We start from the raw sequence: 25538 nt of genomic DNA on the forward strand, positions 1-25538 counted from the left end.
ATACACTATGGTTTCAATAGTAAAAACTTCCCACATACACTGTTCTAACTATTATTGATATCAACATAGGTTAGCATAAAAAACACCTATGCATATCAGTATAATCAACAGTGACACAAGTTCCAAGTACTATGCTAGGTTGCACTGTTACAGTAACAAGTTAACCTTGCTCATTTCTGCTCTGGTCATCACCAGAGGGCATACAAAATTGGACTGGTTTAACATATAATAAATGTCCACACTGTCACACTGCATCCAATATGATTTTTTCACTGGTTGCTGGTATACACAGTAAGGTCCTCAGCTAGGTAGAAACATGGTTTACTTTCAGCTATGAGACTCCTCAATCAAGGATGATTCAATCTGCAAAGCAATAAATTGTCTGAAGCACTTGATGCTGCATTGATGGTTTTTTTAATCTCTTTCTTCTCCTTTTTATCTGTCACCTTTTTCTTTTCTTCTGCTTTTTTTTCTTTCTTTTCTTTGTCTTTCTTTTGTAAAAAACTATATTAGATACATACATATTATATATATAATTGTTATCTCTGTTGATAATAAAATCTCTTGGATCAAAAATCTTGTCAAACTTCAGGTTCATGGTGTGAGTTGGGGTTAGCTACACTGCACAAGTATGGTTATGTCACTCACATTCTTCCTATAGCACATTAAAAACTATCTGTCTATTACCTCTAACTACACATACAAATAGATGATGCAATACATTGTTCTCCCTTAACTTTTCATGCAAAGGCTTCATTCATATGTAGCAGGTACCTCAAAACTTTAAACTCTATACACATAATCTCATAAGCAAGATTATATAAATATAAACACCACCAATTGTGTTAACAAAGATGTGAACATTAAAAGTTGAAACACATAGAAGGAATAGCTGATATGCAAAGAGTGACGAAAATGATTCAATGATTCTTCCTAGAGCCAAAAGCATTCTTTGTAATTCTAAATTGCACATATCTGTGTGAATAAGTGATTAGTTGTTGATAAACTACAAATTGATGGCATCCTATATTATTTCATAGATACCATTAATAATGTGTTTTCTCTGATAGATTCTCTTACTAAAGAATGACCTTAATGCAAAGGAACTGGACTTTTTGTTGCGCTTTCCTTTTATTCCAAACCTAATCTCTCCTGTGAATTTTATCAGCCATACCGGATGGGGAGGTATCAAGGTAGGAAAAAATAAAAATTTTCTTTATTTATTTGTGCATTTAAAAGTTGCCAGCTGAGAAGTTGATAGTTTATATCCTGTCACTAGTATTACATAATTTCTAACTCCCCAAATTCATTGCTGTCAGCTATATATTTATTGACTTGCAGTGATCATTTCAGTTTCTCCTCCATATTCAGCCAGAAGATATAAACTCCACTGAGTTGATATAAAAGGTAACAGTTCAATCAATTCACTTATGGATATTTGTAATCATAAGGCACCATAATCATAAAGTGTCAGGTAATAAGCACAGTTGTTTGATAATAGATGTATCTAAGATACAACATATCTTGGCTTTTAAATCTGCTGGAGCCCATCCCTTTCCAGGTTTGATCAAAGCTGATTTCTCTCAGTGACGAATAATAATAATGAGGAGGAGGAGGAGAACGAACATTTTTTATTTTCGCACTAGACCAGCAGTTTTGGGGGAGGGGTTAAATCGATTACATTGACCCTAGTGCTCAACTGGTACTTATTTCATTATCCCCAAAAGGATGAGAGGCAAAGTCAATCCTAGTAGAATTTGAACTCACAACATAAAGATGGACAAAATGCTACTTAGCATTTTGCCTTTTGCCCAGCATGCTAATGATTCTACCATCTAACCACCTTAATAATAATAACAACAACAACAACAACAACAACAACAACAACAACAAGATGGGCTACAGCAAATATTCTGCTCAATACCACAGATTTGCTTGCCAGTTGTTTAACCTTAACCAGTTGAGCACGTCCCTTAGTGGCTGACAATGTGCATCTCTGGGGGAGCATCATAGCTATGTGTTGAGAGGAATTCTTTGGGGTTTGAATAATTCACCTCTGGAAACATGGGTGTTTCATTCAACATCTTTAAACAATCCTTATTTAGCAGGATGAGCTACTCAACCTGAAGAAAATTCTAACTGGGCCCCACATACAAGGTCATGCGCTGTTTATCTTGATATGAGATCACCATGTCATGCACATATGGTTGTGATGCATGTGCCTGGTGTACCCTTATCAGACAGGTAGTTATGATGGATATACTGGGCTTCATATATTTTACCTCAGTATCACTTTGATGGCATGCACTACTCTCTCACTCAATAATAATAATAATAATAATAATAATAATAATAATACTTTCAGGCCTTGTGCCTATGCACAAGGCCTGAAATTTGGTTGTTGGGGACTAGTTGATTACATCGACCCCACTGTTTCATTGGTACTTAATTTATCGACCCCGAAAGGATGAAAGGCAAAGTCAACTTCAGCAGAAATACCACTAAGCATTTCATCCAGTGTGCTAATGATTCTGCCAGCTCGCCATGTTAATAATAATAATAATAATAATAATAGCAACAGCAATCTGAACTAAGATCATGTTCTCTCTTTTATGATAATAGTATCAACTCTGATGATGATAGTATTTAATAATTTGTTAATTTAACAATTCAAAATTGAATATTGTTTTTATTAAACTATAAATTGTTTTGGTTTGTTTTGTTTTGCTGTAATTTCATTAACAGGCTCTGATTGAATTTGAAGATTTTCATAATCTAGATAAAGATATAGAAGGTTCAGCAAAACGGTGGAAGAAATTCATTGAAAGTGAATGTCCAGAGAAAGAGAAATTTCCTCAAGAATGGAAAAATAAAACTTCACTCCAAAAATTGTGTATAATGAGATCTCTGAGACCTGATAGAATGACTTATGCCATGAGGTTTGTGGAAGAATATTTAGTGCATTACACGTAGTGTTCTATTTGCTTTACTATAACATAAATAGTAGTAATATACTAATTGGAACAGCAATTAGTATATTGTAAACTGACACTGACACTACATTATGATCAAAATATTTAACTACCAATTGCTTAATCTACCTAGCTTTGAATAGCACAGTTTAGCATCTCTAGCAGTGAAAACACTGTAAAATTAATAAATATTTTGTTCACTTAAAAGATGAATGCTGTTTCTTATCATAACTAGAGCCTGTTATCCCCCTCCCAACCACAGTAACAGTAGAATCCAAACAGAACAATTCTCTTTCCATTTGAAGGGATCAAGTCATTTATCTGAAATTCCACATGTAATACATTCTGTTGATTTTATTAAAAACAAATCTGGGATTTCAGTAGAAAATGACTTAATATTCTCTTACATTGGTCACTGTGAAGACCTTCAATGTCCTCAGGCTGCTATTCTCCTCCATTAAGTAAAGACAAAAGCACCAATCCTAAGAAAGGAACCTCATGAGTTAAGTGGCTGACAAAGCAAATATCAATGACTGTTCTTTGAAACAACATTTTTAGCCATTTGTCTGCACGGTAAGAGTGCACAAAAATTGATTATGATCTTAAATAAAGAGATTTAGTGTGAAAAGGAAAATAAACAAAAGCTAAAACAACAAACAATTTGTAACAAGGTTGGTATCTTGTTCCAAGAATGGATGGGAAAGTCATCCAATTAATATGCTACAGAAACTGGAACTGAGAACTAGTGGATCCTTGAAATTCAAAAAAAGTTAACATTTTTTAAATCAAAATAAATGCAAAGAAATTACCAAAGTGACAAATTAAGTTTGCTTCTCTGTTTTATATTTTGTATTTGTCTTTTCTACTTAGTTAGATGTCATATTTTTTTACAAAGGTGGAAGAGGGCTGTAATAAAGGGGATAGAAATTTCTGGAGAAAATTTGTTGCAAGCCACTGACTAATTCTAGGGATGGAGTGAGACTCCAGCCTGGTTATAGGTACATAGTGTAGGAAAAGAGCTATGAAACAAATCTGAAAGGACTGAAAAAATAAACTAAAAAGAAACAATGTAAGGCAGGAAGCAAAACATGAAGCATACCCAACCAAGAGAGAAGCTGAAAGCAAGATGCTTAAATCCTGAACTGTGAGGACAAGAAACATGAAATATAAGAACATATGTTGATTTAAAACCAGATGTAAATGGAACAAGTGGGTCCCAAGTAACCAACACAATTGCTCCCAATGACAATAAAAGCACAGAAGCATACAAGTACCATAATGAGAGATTGTTAAATAGGTATATGAATGAAATAGTGAAAACAAAGGGCAGACTCCACTTAGAATAGAATTTATTCATGCATGCATCACAGAGTAATTAGGAGCACAAGTGCAGAAAAGGCTTCAGTTCTGTCAGAAATAGTTGCTGAAATGCTGAAAACATTGGAGCATGTAGAATTTAATCTAGTACAAGACATTATTCTCAATGACTAATGTAGCACTCATTGTTAACCTTTACAAGAACAAAGAAGATGTACTGGAGAGGGAGAGTTACAGAATCCCACCAGCTGATGAAGCAAATCACAAAAATAGTTGAAAGTGTGTGAAGTAAGTATAAGATATGTGTGTAATGCAGGTAGTCATCTAAAGGACCAGATATAATACACAGACCATGATTTTGCCTCACTAAAGACCATACTGCACATTGTCATACAATGATGAATTATATGGCATATAAAATGGCAATTTGGACATATAGTTATTTTATTGTTCTATCTATTTTTATACACTTGTAGATTCTGATGGGGTCTACTGCAGAGTGAATTTGGTCAGATTGTGATTGTTGCTTTTATTCCAATGGTGCTTTTGATTAATGAGCATATTGATGCAGCAGCTATTTCTATGGGTGTATGTTTTATTTTCATCTGATCCAAGTAAAAGAAATAGGGTTGCTCTAGGACAGGCCTGGCCAACTCAAACTACATTGCAGGCCACTTTAATCACAGAAATTTTTTGAAGGCCACTTGTATACTGACAGAATTGAAAGCATTTTGCTATAATGAATGAATGATTGTTGATTCAACATGAAATATTATCGTTGCAAAAACAGTAGTATCTTCCTTTCTTACTTTTCATTACAATCTTTAATTTTTGATAAAAATGTTTAAATGTTTGTTTAAATAAACCCATTTCAAGAAAGTATCAGGCAATAAAAGTTTGCCACCAGATAAACGTTTGCAGGTCACATGTGGCCTCAGGCTGGCTTCAGGTTGACTAGCCCTGTTCTAGGATGTAGAGCTATAAATGCTATATTTCCATTGAACTTAGTAAACTAGATTATAGATAAATAAACAGCATATATCTGCAATTTAAGCTGTCTACCAGAATGCTGCAATCTAAGTATTCACAGTGAATTCAGCAGAGCTTTTGAATATAGGTAAGTGTTCAATAATAATCTTTCTATAGCAGGTAATAGCTAAATAATAATAAATGTGGATCATTCCTTGTTTTCAGTAATTAAGCAGGTTCAATTTTCTTTTTCAAACAGGAATTTTATTGAAGAGAAAATGGGAGTTCAGTATGTTGAAGGAAAACAAGTTGATTTTTCTATTTCATATGAAGAATCAGGACCTTCTATTCCTATATTCTTCATTTTGTCACCTGGTGTTGATCCATTGAAAGATGTTGAAGCTTTGGGGAAAAAACTCAAGTTCTCAATTGCTAACAAAAACTTCCATAATATTTCACTTGGACAAGGACAAGAAGTAGTAGCCGAACAAGCTATGGATTTTTCAGCCAAAGAAGGTCACTGGGTCATATTACAAGTAATATATTTCATACAATATCTTTATTTATGAGTTCCCAATTAGTAAATGACTATATGTCTTGATATATAAATGTATATATAATGTGTGTGTGTGTGTGTGTGTGTGTGTGTGTGTATATATATATATATATATATATATATATATATATATATATATACAGAGTCAAAAACTATTGAAGAGGTTACAAGAAGCAACAAAAATTTTAGAAAAAAATGAGTGGAAATTGAATTGGTGAGTGTGTTAATTAATAAGGCATTAAAACAGAATGACTCTCCAATAACAATATATATAAATTCAAATTATGATGAACCTAAGCAAAGAAACAAAGTTTGCTTTAGAAGCGTAGAGGTGTCTTAGAAAGTTAAAGAAGTAATTTTAAATTCTCAAATGCAGGATAATGCTAATAATATAGCCTGAACAGGATAAGCTACCCCTATTTTACAGAAAAAAGTGTTGGTGGCCGGCTATGTGACTCGAACTCACACCTCTGTGATTACACATCACGGTGCTCTGAACCATTAAGCTAAACCGTGTGGGTGGATTAGCTTAATCCTGTTCAGATTTTCTTCACCAGCCTCTTTAATTGCTTTCCATATATTTGTTTTCTTGAGATTTGCCTTGCATTTACTTCGCATTGTTCTGGCCTTACCCATGATCTTTTATACAATATATTCCTAGATCTATTTTGTGGCCAGTTGATGTATTACAATGTAAATTAGGGAAGCATTATATTCTGACAAGATATGCAATTTTCTTGGTAACTGAAGAATAGTGAAACATCTCTGAAAAAGGATAATTATTCCAAAACAGAGATGTAGAAAGATTCCCAATTACAATGTGGTATCAAAAAGTTTCAGGACTAGTTATATTTAATAAAAGAAACGTATTTGCCTAAGTTTTAGCATCATCTCCTTCAAAATAGTCACCTTGGACAGCAATGCACCAGCCTCAGCGTTCCACCCACTTTTGGAATTTGGCCTGGAAAGCGTTTTCCATAAGCAAGCTGAGGACCTTCTGCAATACACTCTGGATCTTGACAACAATGTTAAAACAGTGACCTTTGAACTGCATTTTCATCTTGGGGAAGAGATGGAAGTCCACAGGTGGTAAATCTGGTGAATAGGGCAGGTGCAGAAGTGATATCATGTTGTTTTGGGTGAAAGATTCGCGAGTGAGGAGAGCTCAGTGACAGGGCGCAATGTTGTTGTGGAGAATCCAATTCTTTGTGCTCCACAGATCCAGTTGCTTTCACCAAATATCCTCCCCCAAATGATTCAAAACGTTGCAGTAGAACTCTTCATTGACAGTCCAACCCTGGAGGATGAATTCTCGATGCACAGTACCACATTTCCGGTGGTGGGGATGCTTGTGGCAGGTCTTTCAGATTGCTCATATTACAGAGACATTCTTCTGCTTTTGAAACACCTATGTCTTTCAAAACATTGAGTACAACCCATTACCTTGTCACCATAAGCTTGCCAAAGCATGATCTATATCTCTCTAGCAGACTCCCCAAGTTTAACACAAAATTTTGCATTGGCTCTTTGTTCCTGTCCATAACAAAATCACAAACTTTAGCATACACATGATCACAAAAACACAAATTTCACAACTTGAGAAGTAAACACAGTGATGTCACTTAGCACACTGCCTCATGAAGGTCACTGCTAGCTCTCTCACTGTGCATGCAACTATGCCATCTGTTGGCACACTACACAACTAGTCCGTGAACTTTTTGATAGTACATCATAGTTTCTGCTCATGTAAGAGAACAATAGAATGTTTTTTCTTCATCTCAGTGGCAACACCTTAGGTTTTCTAATATCCACAGAATACATGTTTCAACTATACTGAATTATCTAATGTCACCAATATCAAATAACAACTAATGGAATGGTAACATGGAATTATAACATCATCACTAACTGTTCAGTCATGATTATCCAAATGAGTGAAACCAGTTCATCATCATCATCGTCATTTAGCGTCCACTTTCCATGTCGGCATTGGTTGGATGGTTTGACTGAGGACTGGCAAGCCAGATGGCTGTACCAGTTACCAATCTGATCTGGCAAAGTTTCTACAGCTGGATGCCCTTCCTAACGCCAACCACTCCGAGAGTGAAATGGGTGCTTTTTATGTGCCCCTGACATGAGAGCCAGTCAGGTAGTAGTGGCTTCAATGGTGCTTTCTATGTGCCACCAGCACAGGAGCCAGTCAGGTGGCACTGGCAATGACCACGCTTGAATGGTGGTTTTTACATGCCACCAGCACGGGACCAGTCAGGCAGTACTGGCATCGACCACACTCGAATGGTACTTTTTACATTCCACCAGCAAAGGTGCCAGTTAGACTGTACTGGCATTGGCCATGACAATGATTTCACTTGACTCAACAGGTCTTCGCAAGCACAGCTTATTGCCCAATAATTGAAGGGTACTCTTAAATGGACTAATTATGCTGCACTAGTATAGGCCATGGTTACAATCCCACTTGGCTTGCTGGGTCTTGTCAAGCACAGCATATCTCCAAAGGGCTTAATCACTCATCATCGCCTCCACGTGACCCAATGTTTGAAGGTCATACTTCACCACCTCATCCCAGGTCTTCCTGGGTCTACCTCTACTGCTAGGGTGTGACACTTTTGCACACAGCTGTCCTCATCCATATGCAACACATAACCATACAAGCACAGTCGTCTCATGCATACCACATCTGATGCTTATGTCCAGCTTTTCTCTCAGGGCGCTTACACTCTGTTGTGTATGCACACTGACATTACACATCCAGCAGAGCATACTAAATTCATTTCTTGCAAGCTGTCCTCAGCAAGCACAGCCCATGTTTCACTGCCATGTAGCATAGCTGTTTGCACACATGCGTCATACAGACTGTCTTTTACTCTTAGCAAGAGGCTCTTTGTCACCAGCAGAGGTAGGAGCTCTCTGAACTTTGCCCCGGCTATTCTTATTCTAGCTGCTACACTCTAAGAGCATCCACCCTTGCTACTGACTTGGTCACCTAGGTAACGGAAGCTATCGATTACATGTAATAATCCCCCCTGGAATGTGACGGAAGCTGTTTTCTGCACATTTTCAGTGTTTATTGCTCCTGAGCATTTGCCACACACAAAAACTATCTTCCCAGTTAGCCTTCCTTGGATATTGCTGCACCTCCTATGTATCTATAGCTTACACTGGGTACATCTTATGGAGTTTCTATCTATGCCTTTTCTATAGATCAAGCAGGGCCATCTATCTGAAGGGATTTAAGATTTCTCTGCCTTCCTACTTATTAGTACTTTGGTTTTTGCTGGATTGACTCTAAGGCCCTTCAATTCTAGACCTTGCTTCCACACCTGAAACTTCTCCTCTAGTTCTGATAGTGACTCAGAAATTAAGGGATGGTTATCAGCATAGAGAAGCTCCCAGGGGCATCCTGTCTTGAATTCCTCTGTTATTGCCTGGGGGGCGATGATGAATGAGGGGGCTGAGGACTGATACCCTCACCTTACTGACAGCATCCCTGTACATTGCTTGTCCAGCTCCCATTAACCACTTATCTATCCCTAGTTTCTGCATTGACCACCAGAAATATAGCATCAGTGGTGCTTTTCCCTGACACAAACCCAAACTGCATCTCGTCTAAACTGACTCACTCCCTAATTAGTTGGGCTATGAGCTCTCCATGATTTTCGTTACCCAATCCAACAACCATAAGATCTTTTGCATCGCAGAAATCCAGCAGCCTGGTTCCCTCCTCATTGCAGGAACCAAAACCAAAGCCACCATGTATACCATGGAAGCCCCCTGCATGTTGTCCAATATGCTCATTGAAGTCACCAGCCACAAAGAGAAGGTCCCTCTCATTTGTCAATAAGGTAGTCTGCAAGAGGGTGTCATAAAATCAGTCTTTCTGTCCATCGGGTAGCCCTGGCTGAGGAGCATAAGCAGAGATAATGGTTGCAAACCCATGTTGCAGCACTAATCTAATCTTAAGTATTCTATCACAGACTCTGACTACCTCGATTACCTTATCAACCCATTTCTCCACAAGAAGTATACCTATGCCCCCGACACCGTCCACTGTTCCTTACCCAGAAAATCTTATACCTATGTTCTTTGCCTGTGAGGAACCTAGCAGAACTTCCTCTGCACCTTACTTCTTGGATACAGCACAAATCTACACATCTCCAAGCATCGCAACAATTTCACCAGACCTACCTTTCAATGTGCCAACATTAAGTGTCTCAACTCTGAGGGTGTGGATGGTGTGGGCCCATGAAACCCTGGATAGGGGACAGCAGCATCATGTACCTGAAAAACATATAATAGCCTTCAACCTGCATACACTACACCATCATTTTATGTACTACATAATCACTACATTACATAGGAGATAAACCCTAAACAGGGATGGGGGAACATTAAACCTTTGGAGGTGTTCAGGAGAAAGACATCCAATAGAGGTCAGAGGATAAAGACTTCTGGTACAGGTGGTGGGGGTGGAAAGGATGGGTGGGTGCTCTGTGAAACAGCAAAATTCAAGAAACTCAAGCTGCCAGTGGGAAAGAATAGTAATAATAATAATAATGAGATATAATTAGGCATTTGTATTCTTAACTACAAACTAGAGCTATAACCTAGAGTTTTTGGTCAGCCAAACTGTGACAAAATTTGATAAACAAATGAATAAATGACAATAATAAATGAGCGTGAAAGAGAGGGGTAAATATTTTAACTCATACTTTTAACATGAATATTTCAGTGCATTTTCCTTTTATTTTTAATATATATATGTATGTAAGCATGCATGTGGGGGTGGAGATAAAGAGTGAGAGACAAATAGCAAAAAATGTACAGTGTGTAATTAGTTATACCCCTAGATATTTAGTGCTAGATGTCTTTCTAAGAGAATTTATTTGTTACTATACTTGTTTAGCTATCAGAAATAGTTCAACTGTGGATGCAATATCAGTAACAGATTCAAACTGTTGACCTTACTTTTGGTTGTCTTTTAATGTATTGGCTTTGTCATGAAAATTAAATATTCAAAATAATATTCTATTTCATCTATCCAATATCTATTTTATGAAAGAATAATTTTTTTCTTTCCAGAATGTTCACTTGGTTGCTAAATGGTTGTCACAGTTCGAAAAAAAATTGGAACAGTATAGTCTTGACAGTCATGATAACTACCGGGTGTTTATCAGTGCTGAACCCGCAGCATCTGCTGACACTCACATTATTCCTCATGGCATACTGGAATCTGCTATCAAAATTATTAATGAGCCACCCTCAGGAATGCAAGCCAACCTCCATAAAGCTCTCAACAACTTTACTCAGGTATCATTGAGAATTTTGCAACTATTTTGTTTTATTCTGTTTTTATTTTGTGCTTTTTTCTTTCCATGTAAGAGCAAAAGTCAAAAACAAAAAATCAAACCCAAGAAATGCTTGTTTGATTTTTAGTTTAGGCATGTGTTGTAGATCAAGAGGAGATAAGCTTCCAATATGTTGAAACTAATTAGGGTTCAATTTCTAGTTGCAGTCCATTTGCTTCAGTTACAGGTATAGCTAGGCATAGACTTAACTGTATAGTTAAGAAACTTGCTTCCAAGCCACTTGGTTCTAGGTTCATCCCCACTGCATGTACTGTGGGCAAGTGTCTCCTACTATAACCTTGGCCAACCAAAACCTTCTAAGTGAATTTTATACTTAGAAACTCAGGTTCATTGAGCAGATCATGCATGTATTGAAGATAAAAGGATTCCAAATAGCTGTTCAGTGGTGAGCTGCACATTGAAAAGTGTCTTCAACACAAACTAAGAAAAAGGTACCAAGACTGTGTAAAAGATAACCTGAAGGAACTGCAAATCAATGTAAAGAACTGGAAAGAGTTGAGTGTAGGAGACATATAAGGGAAGGTTGTGAAATTTGCCTTGAGCATAAATAGCCTAATCATTGGCTTCTGAACAGCTGTCTTCAGAACTTCAATGAGAACATAAAACAATAGAGGTTGGATGTGTTAACCATTTGAAGCCCAATGAAAGACCAATTGTATGCAATGTCCTTCCTCCTAAACCAGATGAGTCAAACAGTGTAATATGTGAAAAAGTTTGCAAGTCAATTCCAGATCTAAAAAGACATATGCAGTGCACAAAGATCATATCCCACAAAGGGATCCAGTCAATCCAGTGGAAGTTACAACTTTCACCTGTCACCTATGCTTCAAACCATGCAGATCTGCAGCAAGACTGAATAGTCCTCTCAGAGGTCAATGACAGAAAGTCAGAAATGTCATTGACAGTGAGGAAACACTGAGAGATAGCAATTATTTGTGAAAATGGAGGAATCACCATGAGTGTCTCCTTTTCTTGATATTGTGTGATTATTGTAAGCAAGTGTTGCCCCACCACACAGGCAATGTCCTTTGTTTCCCATCTTTCATGAAAACATGTCGAGTCCAGCCACAGGAAAATATTACTTTACATGGACACAAGTTAGGGTTGACGACAAGGATATCCAGCCATAGAAAATGTTTATCAACAAATATACATTTACAAATATACATTCATGCATATGTGTATGTATATACATATTGTTACGAACGCCTGCACGCGAAGCACCTCGACGAAGAGAGAACTCGTGCGTGCGTGAACGTCGACGCCCAGTGAGTCGGGATGTTCATCACGACTAAGCCCAGGCCGGAGCACGTAATGATGACAACAGGCAAAAGGAGGAGGAAGAAATAACACGGAGACCATATGTTGGGTAGCGGAACTAACTTTTTTTCTTTCTTTTCACATCAAACAAAACATCAGAATAAAACATTGCATAACAATTCAAATAACGTTTAACAAAGGTTTCAGAACATTGCATAATCACAAGTTTACAATCAAGAGTTCGTACATCAAGTCCATTAAAAGTTCTTTCACTTCTTTGTTTTTCTATTCCATTAACAACATGTCACAAAGTTCTTTCTTTTCTTTTCTTTTAAGTTAACATCACAGTTAACAGTTCTTTTAACACATGTAACGACGAAGTACATTTTAAAGAATATTTGAACAAACCTTCACCGTAATAATTTCCTTTCTTTCAAAACTCCTACTATAATCCAAGAAGTAGTGACCAACTGACTACTACGATCTTTTGGCTGCCACACAGTCCCATCTCTCTGTCCCTCTCTCTCATTGCTTCAGTCCCTATCGGCTGACTGGTTCCTTTCTGACCATAGGCTCTCTCTTTCTCAGCCTCTGTCTGTCAGTCTCTCTGTTCATCTTGGTTGGCTGCTAGCCTTCACATCAACTGCTGGACATTTTCACTGGCTGATATTCTTCATCCAACTACAGGACATCTTCACTTCATCCAACTCCCTGGCCAACTGCTCGATGCCAACTGCTGCGGCCAACTCCTGTACCCAACTGCTTCATGCCCACTCCTCTGGCCAACCGTTCGTGCCAATTCTTTGTTTATCACAAATACCTTAGCTTTACAGTGCTACCTTACCCCCTCCCAAAGCTGGGTCAGTCCAGTACAATTCCTCACTTGTTTTTCTGAACTTTTGGTGACCGGAAAGGGTCACCGATCACTCCTACGCTAAAAATAGCTGTACTTGTTCACAAGACAAAGGAAATACCATTATCCTCAACAACCAGAATACGGTTTCAAAACCCAGCTCGGGAGATAGGGATATAACATTAATTTGTATTTTCGGTGGTCGCATCAATATATATTGGGTTATCTCATAAATAATGCAGTTTTTTCAATTGCATGAACTAAAATTTGGAAGGGTTCTGGACAAACTACCTGCATCAACTTGCTACAAAAGCAGGTAATAATTTTACCTTGTACTTATTCTTAGTGCAAATTTCAATTTCAACAGTTATTTTTTCAAAGTTACAATGGAAGTGACAAAGGAGCATATTCGACATACTTTGCTTTATGAGTTCACTAAAGATAACAACATTACGGAAAGTGCAAGGAATATTAATGCAATATATGGGGATCAGACAAGAAACATAAGCCAGTGTCAGCGGTGGTTCCAGAAATACTGAGCTGGAAACTACAGCCTAGAAAGTGAGCCTCATCCTGGAACATCTGTAGAGCTTGACGTGAACGTCCTGCAAATCCTGGTGGAACAAAATCCCATTGTAACTGTTGAAGAAGTAGCAGAGAAGCTTGGATTTGGTCATTCAACCATTTATCAACTACTGCGTGCCATCGGAAAAGTCAGTAAATTGGGTCAATGGACTTCTCTCACACTTTCTGAGTCTGATGCTTGGCCACATACAGTGATGATGACATCTCAAAGGCTGGAGAGTTTGAATGGGAAACAATGCCCCACCCATAATATTCACCAGACATTTCCCCGTCTGATTATTCTGCAGTCTTCAAAATCATTTGGATGGAAAAAAAACATGAATTCTGTAGACAAAGTCAGAACAGTACTGGAGGAATATTTATCAACATATACAAGTGAAAATGAAGGAGAGTGTATGATTTTGAAAAATAAACGAATTATAAAAATACTGCATTATTTCTGGGATGATGCAATATATATATATAAGAAATAACCAAGGTTCAGTTGAATTAGGTACTTAAGTTGAGGCACTAAGTCAGTTCAATATGTTCACACAGCTTCAACTTAGGTGAATAAAAAGCAAATAAGTAACAAGGATGCCCAGGTACTAGCACATTATGGCTGTTTCAAGCAGCTCTATTTAATCAATCAATGCAAGCATTACATCAATTTGAAATACACTGCTCTCCTCGGTGCATAAGACCATATAGGTTTTCAACATACAGGATACTCCATTGTAATTTTTTAGCAAATTTTTCATCAGAACTAAAGAATAAAAGAATTACAATGCTTACTGCTACTGTTGTAGTAGACTGAACTTAGGGAGAAAATACTTAAAGCCTACTATAATTTAGAGTGGCAGAAGAAAATAACGGTGGGGGTCAAGAAACAGTAGTGGTGATATAGCTACATTCATCTTTATCCTTATCACAATCAAAGGATCCAATACAGCAAGTACTCTACATCCCCTTAGAATTAAAAACCATTGGGAATTGACTGTTAAGCTCTTGCTGCTGGTGATAAATTAATTAATGTCAGATACTCTTCCCTACCCCATCTTACTGTGACTATAAATTCACCATGTCTACATAAAAGAACATACCTCAGAAGATGCTAGCAAGATAATGGTATTTAGGTGATAACCAGAAAGAGGAAGTGCAGGGGTGATTTAAAGTATATTATGATTATCAATTAAAAGGGGCCAAAAATAGAAAACAAAGGATATCATAATGAGATCTAAGTGGGTATTTAGGGTACAGTGGGGAAATGTATATCCAAATTCTGCAAAATTTATATATTATTATTAATTTATTATCACATTTTGTATATTAAATCATAAAATTTAGAAAGGGATTTAAGGACCAAGCAAGAAAAGAAGGATAGATAAAACAGTTTGAGCCCTAAAAAAGGGGGGTACTTTTATATAAAATAGAAATCTTATAATGCTTCATCCTAGCATACCATTAATGTGATCTTGATAAAACTATTCAACATTGAATCCATAATTAAATTCAGATTTCATCTGAGAAGGGGTACACATTTTCTATTGACTGAAAACCAAAGATTAAGTTCTAAAAAAGGTAAGCAATTCTATAAGCGATAAACTTATTTAAAGGAACCTTGGAAAAATATAATTATATAAAAATTTCCACTATTATGAAAAAAATCTTAAAGCATATATATAAGAAAGTATAAAAATACCACACATATATACATAAAAATATCACATACATATATATATATATATATATATTTAAAAAATAAATACCATATTCCTCATCGTCGTCGTCGTCGTTTAACATTCACTTTCCATGCTGGCCTGAGTTGAATGGTTTGAATGAGAGCTGGCAAGCCAGACGGCTGTACCAGGCTCCAATCTGATCTGGCAGTTTCTACAGCAGGATGCCCTTCCTAATGCCAACCACTCCGAGAGTGTAGTGGGTGCTTTTTATGCACTACCGGCATAACTTCCAGTCAGGCGGTACTGGCATCAACCACGCTTGAATGGTGCTGGCAACAATCACGCTCGAATGGTGCCTTTTACGTGCCACTGGCACAAGTGCCTATCAGGTGGTAATGTCATCACCCATAACAATGACTTCACTTGACTCAACAGGTCTTCACAAGTGCAGTTTATTGCCCAATGGTTGAAGGGTACTCTTAAATGGGCCTGTTATGCTGCACAAGCTTAGGTCACGGTTACATTCTCACTTTGCTTGCCAGGTCTTCTCAAGCACAGCATATCTCCAAAGGTCTTGGTCACTCATCATTGCCTCCATGTGGCCCAATGTTCGAAGGTCATACTTCAGCACATCATCCCAGGTCTTCCTGCATCTACCTCTTCCACAGGTTTCCTCTTCTGCTAGGGAGTGACACTTTTTCACACAGCTGCCCTCATCCATATGCAACACATGACCATACAAGCACAGTCGTCTCTTGCATACCACATCTGATGCTTATGTCCAACTTTTCTCTCAGAGCACTTACACTCTGTTGTGTATGCACACTGACATTACACATCTAGCAGAGCATACTAAATTCATTTCTTGCAAGCTGTCCTCATCAAGCACAGCTCATGTTTCACTGCCACGTAGCATGACTGTCCACACACATGCATCATAAAGTCTACGTTTTACTCTAAGCAAGAGGCTCTTTGTCACCAGCAGAGGCACGAGCTCTCTGAATTTTGCCCTGGCTATTCTTATTCTAGCTGCTACTCTCTAAGAGCATCCACCCCCGCTACTGACATGGTCACCTAGGTAACGGAAGCTATCGACTACATGTAATATTCCCCCCTGGAATGTGACGGAAGCTGTTTTCTGCTACCTTCCCAGTTAGCCTCCCTTTGATACTGCTGCACCTCTTAAGTGCCCATAACTTACACCAGGTACATCTTATGGAGTTTCTACCTACACCTTTTCAACAGTTCGAACAGAGCTATCTACCTGAAGGGATTTGGGATTTGTCTGCCTTCCTACTTGTTAAGACTTTGGTTTTTGCTGGATTGAGTCTAAGGCCCTTCGATTCTAGACCTTGCTTCCATATCTGAAACTCCTCTAGTTCTGATAGGTCATCATCATTGAGAAGCTCCCAGGGGCATCCTGTCTTGAATTCCTCTGTTATTGCCTGGAGGGCTTTGATGAATAAGAGGGGAGTGAGGACTGATCCTTGGTGGACTCCTACCCAGAATTCTTCACTGTACTTGTTTCCAACCCTGACCTTACTGACAGCATCCCTGTACATGGCTTGTCCAGCTCCCACTAACCACTCATCTATCCCTAGTTTCCGCATTGACCACCAGATAAGGGATCGGGGAACCCTGTAAAAGGCTTTCTCCATGTCTTACCAGAAATATAGCATCAGTGGTGCTGCTTCTCCATGGCACAAAACCAAACTGCATCTCATCTATACTAACTCTCTTTCTAATTAGTTGGGTTATGACCTTCTCCATGACTTTCATCACTTGATTCCTTCAAGTACCATCTGATTAATTATATGGGTGACTAGACCACCAAATATTTTAAGCATCTCAGCAGCCATTCCTAGCGGGCCACAGGCTTTCTATGTCTTCATATACTTCATGGCTTTGTCTAGAATGCTACTATCCACTTGGATTGCTGGTCCCTGGGCAGATGGTGAAGGCATTCCATCTAGGAGAGGGAAACTCTGATATAAAACCAGGTCTTTGGTTGCTGAGGGTCTCCTTAACAGGGCTGTACCATCAGCAAACTCTGACTAGGGTAGACTAGGTTCTCCAACTTGTTTATAGCAGCTCATCTAGGAAATGGAAACCTCTGAGGAAAAAGCCTGAGGTATGTTGTTCTTGGTATTGTGGCAAGTATGCACACCATATTCTTGCTATCATTACTTCCAAAAAGTGTGGCTGGTTCTACACAAGTCTTCAACACTCACATCAAATCATATATGTGGGTTTTCTGACAAATTACATTTATTCATTCAATATGACAGCTTCAACTTGCAAAATTCAAAAAGTCCTCTGACAAGAGAGTGAAAGTGGCAGGGACAGGTAAAGGACATCACTGGAAGTCTCTTGCTGGATCTCTACACAGTCGGCAACCATTGGGTGATGGCCATTCCAGCACCGAACTTGTGAGTAATTGCACTGCCCATGTCCTCCAGTGGTGACAAGGCAGGTCTATTTAGACACAGCACTGCTTTCCCCAACAGGGGGAGGGGTAAGGAAACAAACCCCAAACATTGCTTACTCACCTTAATCTTGGCAGCCCACTGCAGCTGTCTGGTTATTCAGTAATGCAGCCAAAACATGAAAAAAATCTAAGAATATTAACCTTGGTTCTTGGAATGTGCATACTCTCCAAAATAGTCACTTGACACCAAAACAAAAAAATAGCACTGGTTGTCCTTGAACTAAAGAAATGCAACATTGACATCGCTGCACTCAGTGAAACTTGTCTTGCAGGATCATCACAGTTTGAAGAAAGTAAAGGTGGATACATATTTTTCTGGTGTGGAAGAAATGAAGACAAGCCACGCCACTCTAGTGATGGTTTTACCATCAAAACAGAAATAGCTAGATCCCTTCTTTCTCTACCCAAAGATATTTCTGATCGCATTATGACACTAACATTGAAACTCGATCATAACATTTGAGCTATGCTTGTCAGTTGCTATGCCCCAACCATGGCCAGCACTGATCAGGAAAAGGATGAATTTTACAACCAACTCCGTGATGTCATCTCCAATTGTCACCATAGGGATAAACTTAATATAACCTGGATGCATCCTAGATCTAAGGATTGACATCTCATAGACTATGATATCACTAAGAAACGAGGTACATTACACATTCCTTTCATAGCACCTGCTACCTCTCTGACTATTCTCTTCTCTGTAGTAAGGCTACACTCCATCTGAAACACACAAGACTACAAAAGTCATCAGTGCCTAAGCACATTAATGTTCTGCCTTTGAAAACTGCTGAAAACTAGGCTGAGCTCTCTATCAAGTTGGCCACTGCACTCAACACTGTTGATATCAATGATGACATAGAATCATCTTGGAAGGCTCTGTTTGATACAACACACTCTACATCTGTAGAGGTTCTTGGACTTCCTATTCATACACATCAAGATTGGTTCACAGATGTCCAACAATTTATAGATAAAATGCACAGCTCTCACAAAACATGGATAAATGATAAGAAAAGAGAATACCTACAAGAAATGCACAGGCCAGGTCCAAAGTGCTTTGAGACAGATGAAAGAGGCTTGGTGATCTTTCAAGGCTACTGAACTCCTAAAAGCTGCAAACAGAAAGGATTCTAAAACCTTTTATGACGGCCTCAAGAAAGTGTATGGTCCTCAATAGCATGGTGTTATTCCTATTTTCTTCAAACAGAAAGACACTGTTGACTGACAAATCTGACATTCACTCTGCCAGAAATTTGGAAACAACATGCTGTACTGCTTGGCATTCATGTAGGAAGCTCCAATACAAACATGTACCATTACAAACTTGTACCGAGAGTGATACAAATCAAAAATCCAATCAACATCATGGTGTTTGGAGTGATCACTAATGTTGACATTATGCCTCCATTCATCTTTCCACATGGCCTTGGACTCAACACGGAGGCTTACATCAAGTGCCTGGAGGAGGTAGTGCTGCCCTGGGTTAAGAGGGTGGCTGCTGGAAGACCCTATGTCTGACAACAGGTGTGGTGTGCAAGAGAGACGACTCTGCTCTCTTGGTCATGTGCTGTGTATGGGTGAGGAGAGCTATGTCAAGAAGTGTCACACCCTAACAGTGACAGGAACCTGTGGAAGAGGGATACCCAGGAAGACATGGGATAAGGTGGTGAAGTATGACTTTCAAACGTTAGGCCTCACAGAGGCAATGACAAAAGACCGAGACCTCTGGAGATATGCTGTGATTGAGAAAACCCAGCAAGTAAGGTGAGATCACAGCCATAGCCTACACCAGTGTTGCATCACCAACCCACTTAAAATGTACGTTTGGATCGTTGGGCAACATGCCATGCTTCAGGAGACCTGTTGAGTCAAGTAAATCAAAATCAAAATCAAATCAAATCACAATCAAATGGAAATTGTAGTTGTGGTTGATGCCAGTGCTGCCTGACTGGCTCCTGTGCTGGTGGCACGCAATATGCACCATTCAGAAAGTAAGTGCTACTTCAGACCAAGACACTCAGCAATGAACATGTTATTTTCTCTTTAACAGTGTCTCGAACAAAGTCAACCCCTATATGTGACATTTGTAGACCTAACTATGATGTTTCATACAATCGGTAGATCAGGATTGTACATGGTTCTTTGCAAGATGCCCACCAACTTTTCTCCAACTTATCATGTCCTTCTGCTGTTGCTATTGTTATTGGTGTTGGCATTGTTGGTAGAGAGGACATCATCGGTAGCAATGTTGGTACTGCTATAGCCATCGTTGTTGCTGTTGGAGCTGTTATCAGCATTCTATTGGTGATGGCTACTGTCATTGTGTCTGTTGAATATTCATCCATACCTAACTGACTATGTAAAGTGCTTATCTACTAGCCTAAGAAACCTACACCCATTTTTTCCTTGAGGAGGAAGAGGGGCAGAAGCAAACCAAATTATATTTTGGCAGCTCTTCCTTCTGTGGATGTTAGGTGGGATTTGCCTGTCATTGCCTCTGTGAGGCCCAAGATTCAAAAGTCATGCTTCATCACCTCATCCCATGGCCACAGCTACGATTTTGGTCTTCTCAAGCATATCATATTGTCCAAAGCATCAAGGGTACTCTTAAATGGGCTGGACATGCAACACTGGCATCGGCCATGACTGTGATCTCACTTTAGTTGCCAGGTCTTCTCAATCACAGAATATCTTCAAAGGTCTTGCCTGTCATTACCTCTGTGAGGCCCAAGATTCAAAAGTCATGCTTCATCACCTCATCCCATGTCTTCCTGAGTCTACCACTTCCACAGTTAGGGTGTGACACTTCATCACACAGCTGTCCTCATCCATACATAACACGTAACCACACCAGCACAATCATCTCACTTGCACACCACATTTGATACTTCTTATGTCCAACTTTTCTCTCATTCTTTCAAGCCTATGTTTGTCCTCAGCAGTCATGGCCCATGTTTCACTGCTGTGTAACATGGCAGTTCACACGTATGCATCATACAGTCTACCTTTCATCCTGAGCAAGAGGCCCTCAGTTGCCAGCAGAGGTAGGAGCTCCCTGAACTTGCCCAGGCTATTCTTATTCTAGCCGCTACACTTTCAGAGCAACCACCGCCACTACAGACTTGGTCGCCTAGGTAACAGAAGCTATCAACTACTTCTAGTTTTTCCCCCTGGCATGTAATGGAATCTGTTTTCTGTACATCTTCAGTGTTTATTGCCCTTGTGCATCTGCCACACACAAAAACTATCTTCCTGGTTAACCTTCCTTTGATATGCACCAGGTACATCGTATGGAGTTTCTATCTATGCCTTTTCTACAGATCAAGCAGGGCCATCTACCTGAAGGGGTTTGTGATTTGTCTGGCTTCCTACTTACTAAGACTTTGGTTTTAGCTAGGTTAACCCTAAAGCTCTTCGATTCTAGACCTTGCTTCCACACCCTAAACTTCGTCGTTAGTTCTGGCAGTGACTCGGCTACTAGAGCAAGGTCATCAGCATAGGGTAGCCTGTCTTGAATTCCTCTGCTATTGCATGGAGGACTATGATGAATAAGAGGGAGCTAAGGACTGATCCTTGATGAACCCTTACTTTAACCCATAATTCTTCCCTATACTCATTGCCAACCCTCGCCTTACTGACAGCATCCCTGTGCAGGGCTTGTACAGCTCTTGCCAACCACTCGTCTATCCCCAGTTTCCACATTGACCACCAGATAAGGGATTAAGGGACCTTGTCAAAGGCTTTCTCCAAGTCAACAAAAACCAAGTACAGAGGTTTATCTCCTGAAGTTGCCTTACCAGTAATATAGCATCATGTTGCAAACTTCAAATTACCAAGCAACTTGCAAAGATTCCATGATGATATAGAATGTATCAACCTTTACCCAAACAGTCTATGGGAAGATTTCAAAACAAAAGTATTTCAGGCTGTAAGTTCATCAATGGGATTTAAATCATGTGAGTTCAGTGACTGGTTCTCAGATAAATCAGCAGAAATTCATGATCTACAACAAAACTTAGGCAATATACTTCTTTCTCAGTCCTTGAACTCCAACTCAGAAAACTGAAAGGGAAAGTGCTGACTGCTCTAAGAAAAATTAAACAGGAATGGTGGAATGATAGAGCAAAAGGGGCACAAGAAGTAGTTGATTGAAATGATAGCAAGGGTTTGTATGGCTCAAAATCTTCTTCAATAGTTCCAGTGAGAACAGCAAATGGACGTTTGCTTCTGACTGACACTGCTTTTATTCATAAGCACTGGGTAGAACATTTTTCTGGGACTTTTGAATAGATCATCATCTGCTGACAGGAGGATGATAGAAAAAATCGAACACCTTCCAGTTATAGAAGAGATGGCATTTAAACCAACTCTAAATAGCATTTATTTAGCTGTGAATAAGCTGAATAACAATAAGTCTCCAGGGTCTGATGGAATCTGTGCAGAAGTCTTGAAATATGGGGGTGACAAAATGCTTGAACTCTTAAATATATTAATTTGTCACTGTTGGAGAACTGAGAAAGTGCCTCAAGACTGGATTGATGCCATTTTAGTCTCCTTGTATAAAGCAGGGCCAAAGGATCTGTGTGGTAATTTTCGTGGGATTTCACTTTTGCCTCTGTTAGAACGTTTAAATACCTTCATAGTTTCAAATATGGTGTCTGAGTCTCAGTGTGGTTTTCACTCCTTCAGAGGCACAGCTGATTGTGTCTTACTATCAAACAATTAAAAGAAAAGTGCATTGAACAGAATCTAGCCCTTTACCATTGCTTTGTTGATTTGAGCAAAACATTTGATACTGTTAATTGAAATGCTCTGTGGCTAATTCTAGCAAAAATAGGTTGCCCAGAAAAATTTGTAAACATGATCAGGGCTTTGCATCAAAATATGAAAGCTCGAGTTAGTTTTGGTGGTAGGCTCTCTGAATCTTTTGCCATGGAAAATGGAGTAAAGCAAGGAGACCTTGATGCACCCACCCTCTGCAATATATTTTGCTGTTGTGTTGTCACATGCTTTTGAAAACTCTGAGGAGGGTATTTACATAAAATATCAAACAACAGGGAATGTTTTTAATCTGACCAGACTGAAATTCAAAATGACACTTTTTACTTCAGTCATTAGAGAACTCTTATATGCTGATGATTGTGATGTCCACTTTCCATGCTAGCTTGGGCTGGACGGTTTGACTAAGAACTGGCAAGCCAGGAGGCTGCACCAGGCTCCATTCTGATTTGACAAAGTTTCTACAGATGGATGCCCTTCCTAATGCCAACTACTCTGAGAGTATTGTGGGTGCTTTTACATCCCACTAGCATAGGAGCCAGTCTGGCAGTACCGGCATCGGCCATGCTTGAATGGTGCTTTTTACATGCCACCAGTATGGGTGCCGCCAGTCAGGCAGCACGAGCATTGATATATGTATATCTACATATATACATACGCATATATATACATATGCATTATGTGGGCGATATTCTCAACTGAGACATTATAACTGTCTCTGATTCTTCAAGTGCTTCAATTCTGTGTATGTGCATATATTTACTAATTGATGATATTTATCAATGGTTTTTCTCATTATGTTGATGTGCTTTTTTATCATCAGTAAAACTGTCGACATTTTTGACAACACAGGTATGCTACTATATATATATATATATATATATATATATATATATATATATATATATATATATATATATATATATATATATTATATATATATCAGAATCTCAATGAAATCAAAATCAAAAATGGAAATTGTAGTTGTGGCTGATGCCAGTGTTGCCTGACTGGCTCTCCTGCTGGTGGCACACAATAAGCACCATTCATGCGTGGGTCATTGCAAGTGGCATGTAAGAAGCATCATCCAAACGTGGTCGATGCCAGCCCCCCCCCCATCCCACTGGCTCTTGTGCTGGTAGCACGTAAAAAGCACCATCCAAACATGACTGATGCCAGTGCCACATAACTAGCTCCTGAGCTGGTGGCATGTAAAAAGCACCCACTACACTCTGGGAGTGGTTGGCCTTAGGAAGGGCATCTAGCTGTAGCAGCATTAGAGCCTGGTGCGGCCTCCTGGCTTGCCAGTCCCCAGTCAAACCGTCCAACCCATGCCAGCATGGAAAATGGACGTTAAACAATGTTGATGATGATGATGATATACACACACACACAACTATATATATATGTGTGTACGTTTGTCGATACATAAGAGTAAGATCCAGGGATCCAAGTGTAAGAAGTTAGTAAGCTTCAAGCAGTTTGTGGCAGGGAGAGAAAACAAAAAGTTTATAGTGTATGGTCAGGTACATAACAATTTATTGGTGTTGAAGGTTACACACTTTTTCCCCTATCAAATTTCCTTATTTAGGAAACTTGATAAACCAAAAATTTCTGCTCACAACTAGAGTTGCTATGAATGCAAATAAAAAAATGAAGTGTGGGAGTGAAACTGGTAAAATCCATGCTACATATGTTTCTTAGCTAGCTAATCTTCTGATGTAATAATTATTCAACGAGGCATATTCAGCTAAGCTATTCATCAGGCGAAGAATATTTTAATTACTTGGGAATCCCAAGTTAACTCACTACAGTTCTGAGTTAAAATGAGTGGTGAAGCTGAAAGAACAAAATAAAAAACAAAGGTTTTAAGAAGCAAAACAATCAAATGCACACACCTGCACACTCTCACATGCAAAGTGGAGAACATAAAGAGACCACAAAATAAAGGAAATATATTTTTAAAAAAAGCACTGAAAGGTAACAGTTATAGATATATAGAAGAATTTAAAGTAGAAGGGATATAAGAGGATTAGCTGGGGAATTATTGGGGTGAGACACTCATTTGTACCATAAGAATATGTTGCATAATTTGTGTTTCCAATTTAGAATAAAGTCACTTTGTTCATTAATGCATCCACTGCATTGTATAATAGATATGATTTCTGCAATGTAGAAGTTGCATTTGTTGTTATAACCACTATGCAGTTTGGCAATGGGTAACTATGGACCATTTTATACTGTATACAACTAAGTTATGTTTGAGGTTATGAATGAGTCTAGAATAGGAAGTACTGTTAGTTTTCACTTGAGATTTAAAGCTAGGGTAGTGATTACTAATTCTTGCCTTGATGATCAAGGCTGGCCTTAGGAGGTGCAGGGCCCAATCGGGAACAATTTTGGTGAGCCCCAGGTTCCCAATCAACTTGCACCAAGCTGTGTATATATGTGTATATTTATGTATGTGTGCATGTGTGTATGTATGCATATATATATATATATATATATATATATATATATGTTTGTGTATATGATGTATATGTGTGTATGTATGTGCATGTGTGTATATTCTTTTACTTGTTTCAGTCATTTGATCGTGGCCATGCTGGAGAACCACCTTTAGTTGAACAAATCAACCCCAGGACTTATTCTTTGTAAGCCTAGTACTTATTCTGTCAGTCTCTTTTGCCGAACCACTAGGTTATGGG

The 25538-nt window shown here is 38.7% G+C and overlaps 1 protein-coding gene across 1 annotated transcript in view; it reads left to right on the forward strand.

Moving 5' to 3' along the window:
- The window catches only part of LOC106876453 (dynein beta chain, ciliary), an 855334-nt gene that overhangs the window by 815046 nt on the left and 14750 nt on the right, over positions 1–25538 (forward strand). Inside the window, exons 52-55 of the mRNA XM_089350837.1 lie at positions 1071–1193; positions 2746–2939; positions 5518–5794; positions 10915–11142. Of these exons, the coding sequence (XP_089206963.1) occupies positions 1071–1193; positions 2746–2939; positions 5518–5794; positions 10915–11142 (822 nt within the window). The remainder of the gene's footprint in view (positions 1–1070; positions 1194–2745; positions 2940–5517; positions 5795–10914; positions 11143–25538) is intronic.

The sequence above is a fragment of the Octopus bimaculoides genome, chromosome 1 (assembly GCF_046866305.1).
Source record: "Octopus bimaculoides isolate indiv1 chromosome 1, ASM4686630v1, whole genome shotgun sequence".
NCBI lineage: Eukaryota > Metazoa > Mollusca > Cephalopoda > Octopoda > Octopodidae > Octopus > Octopus bimaculoides.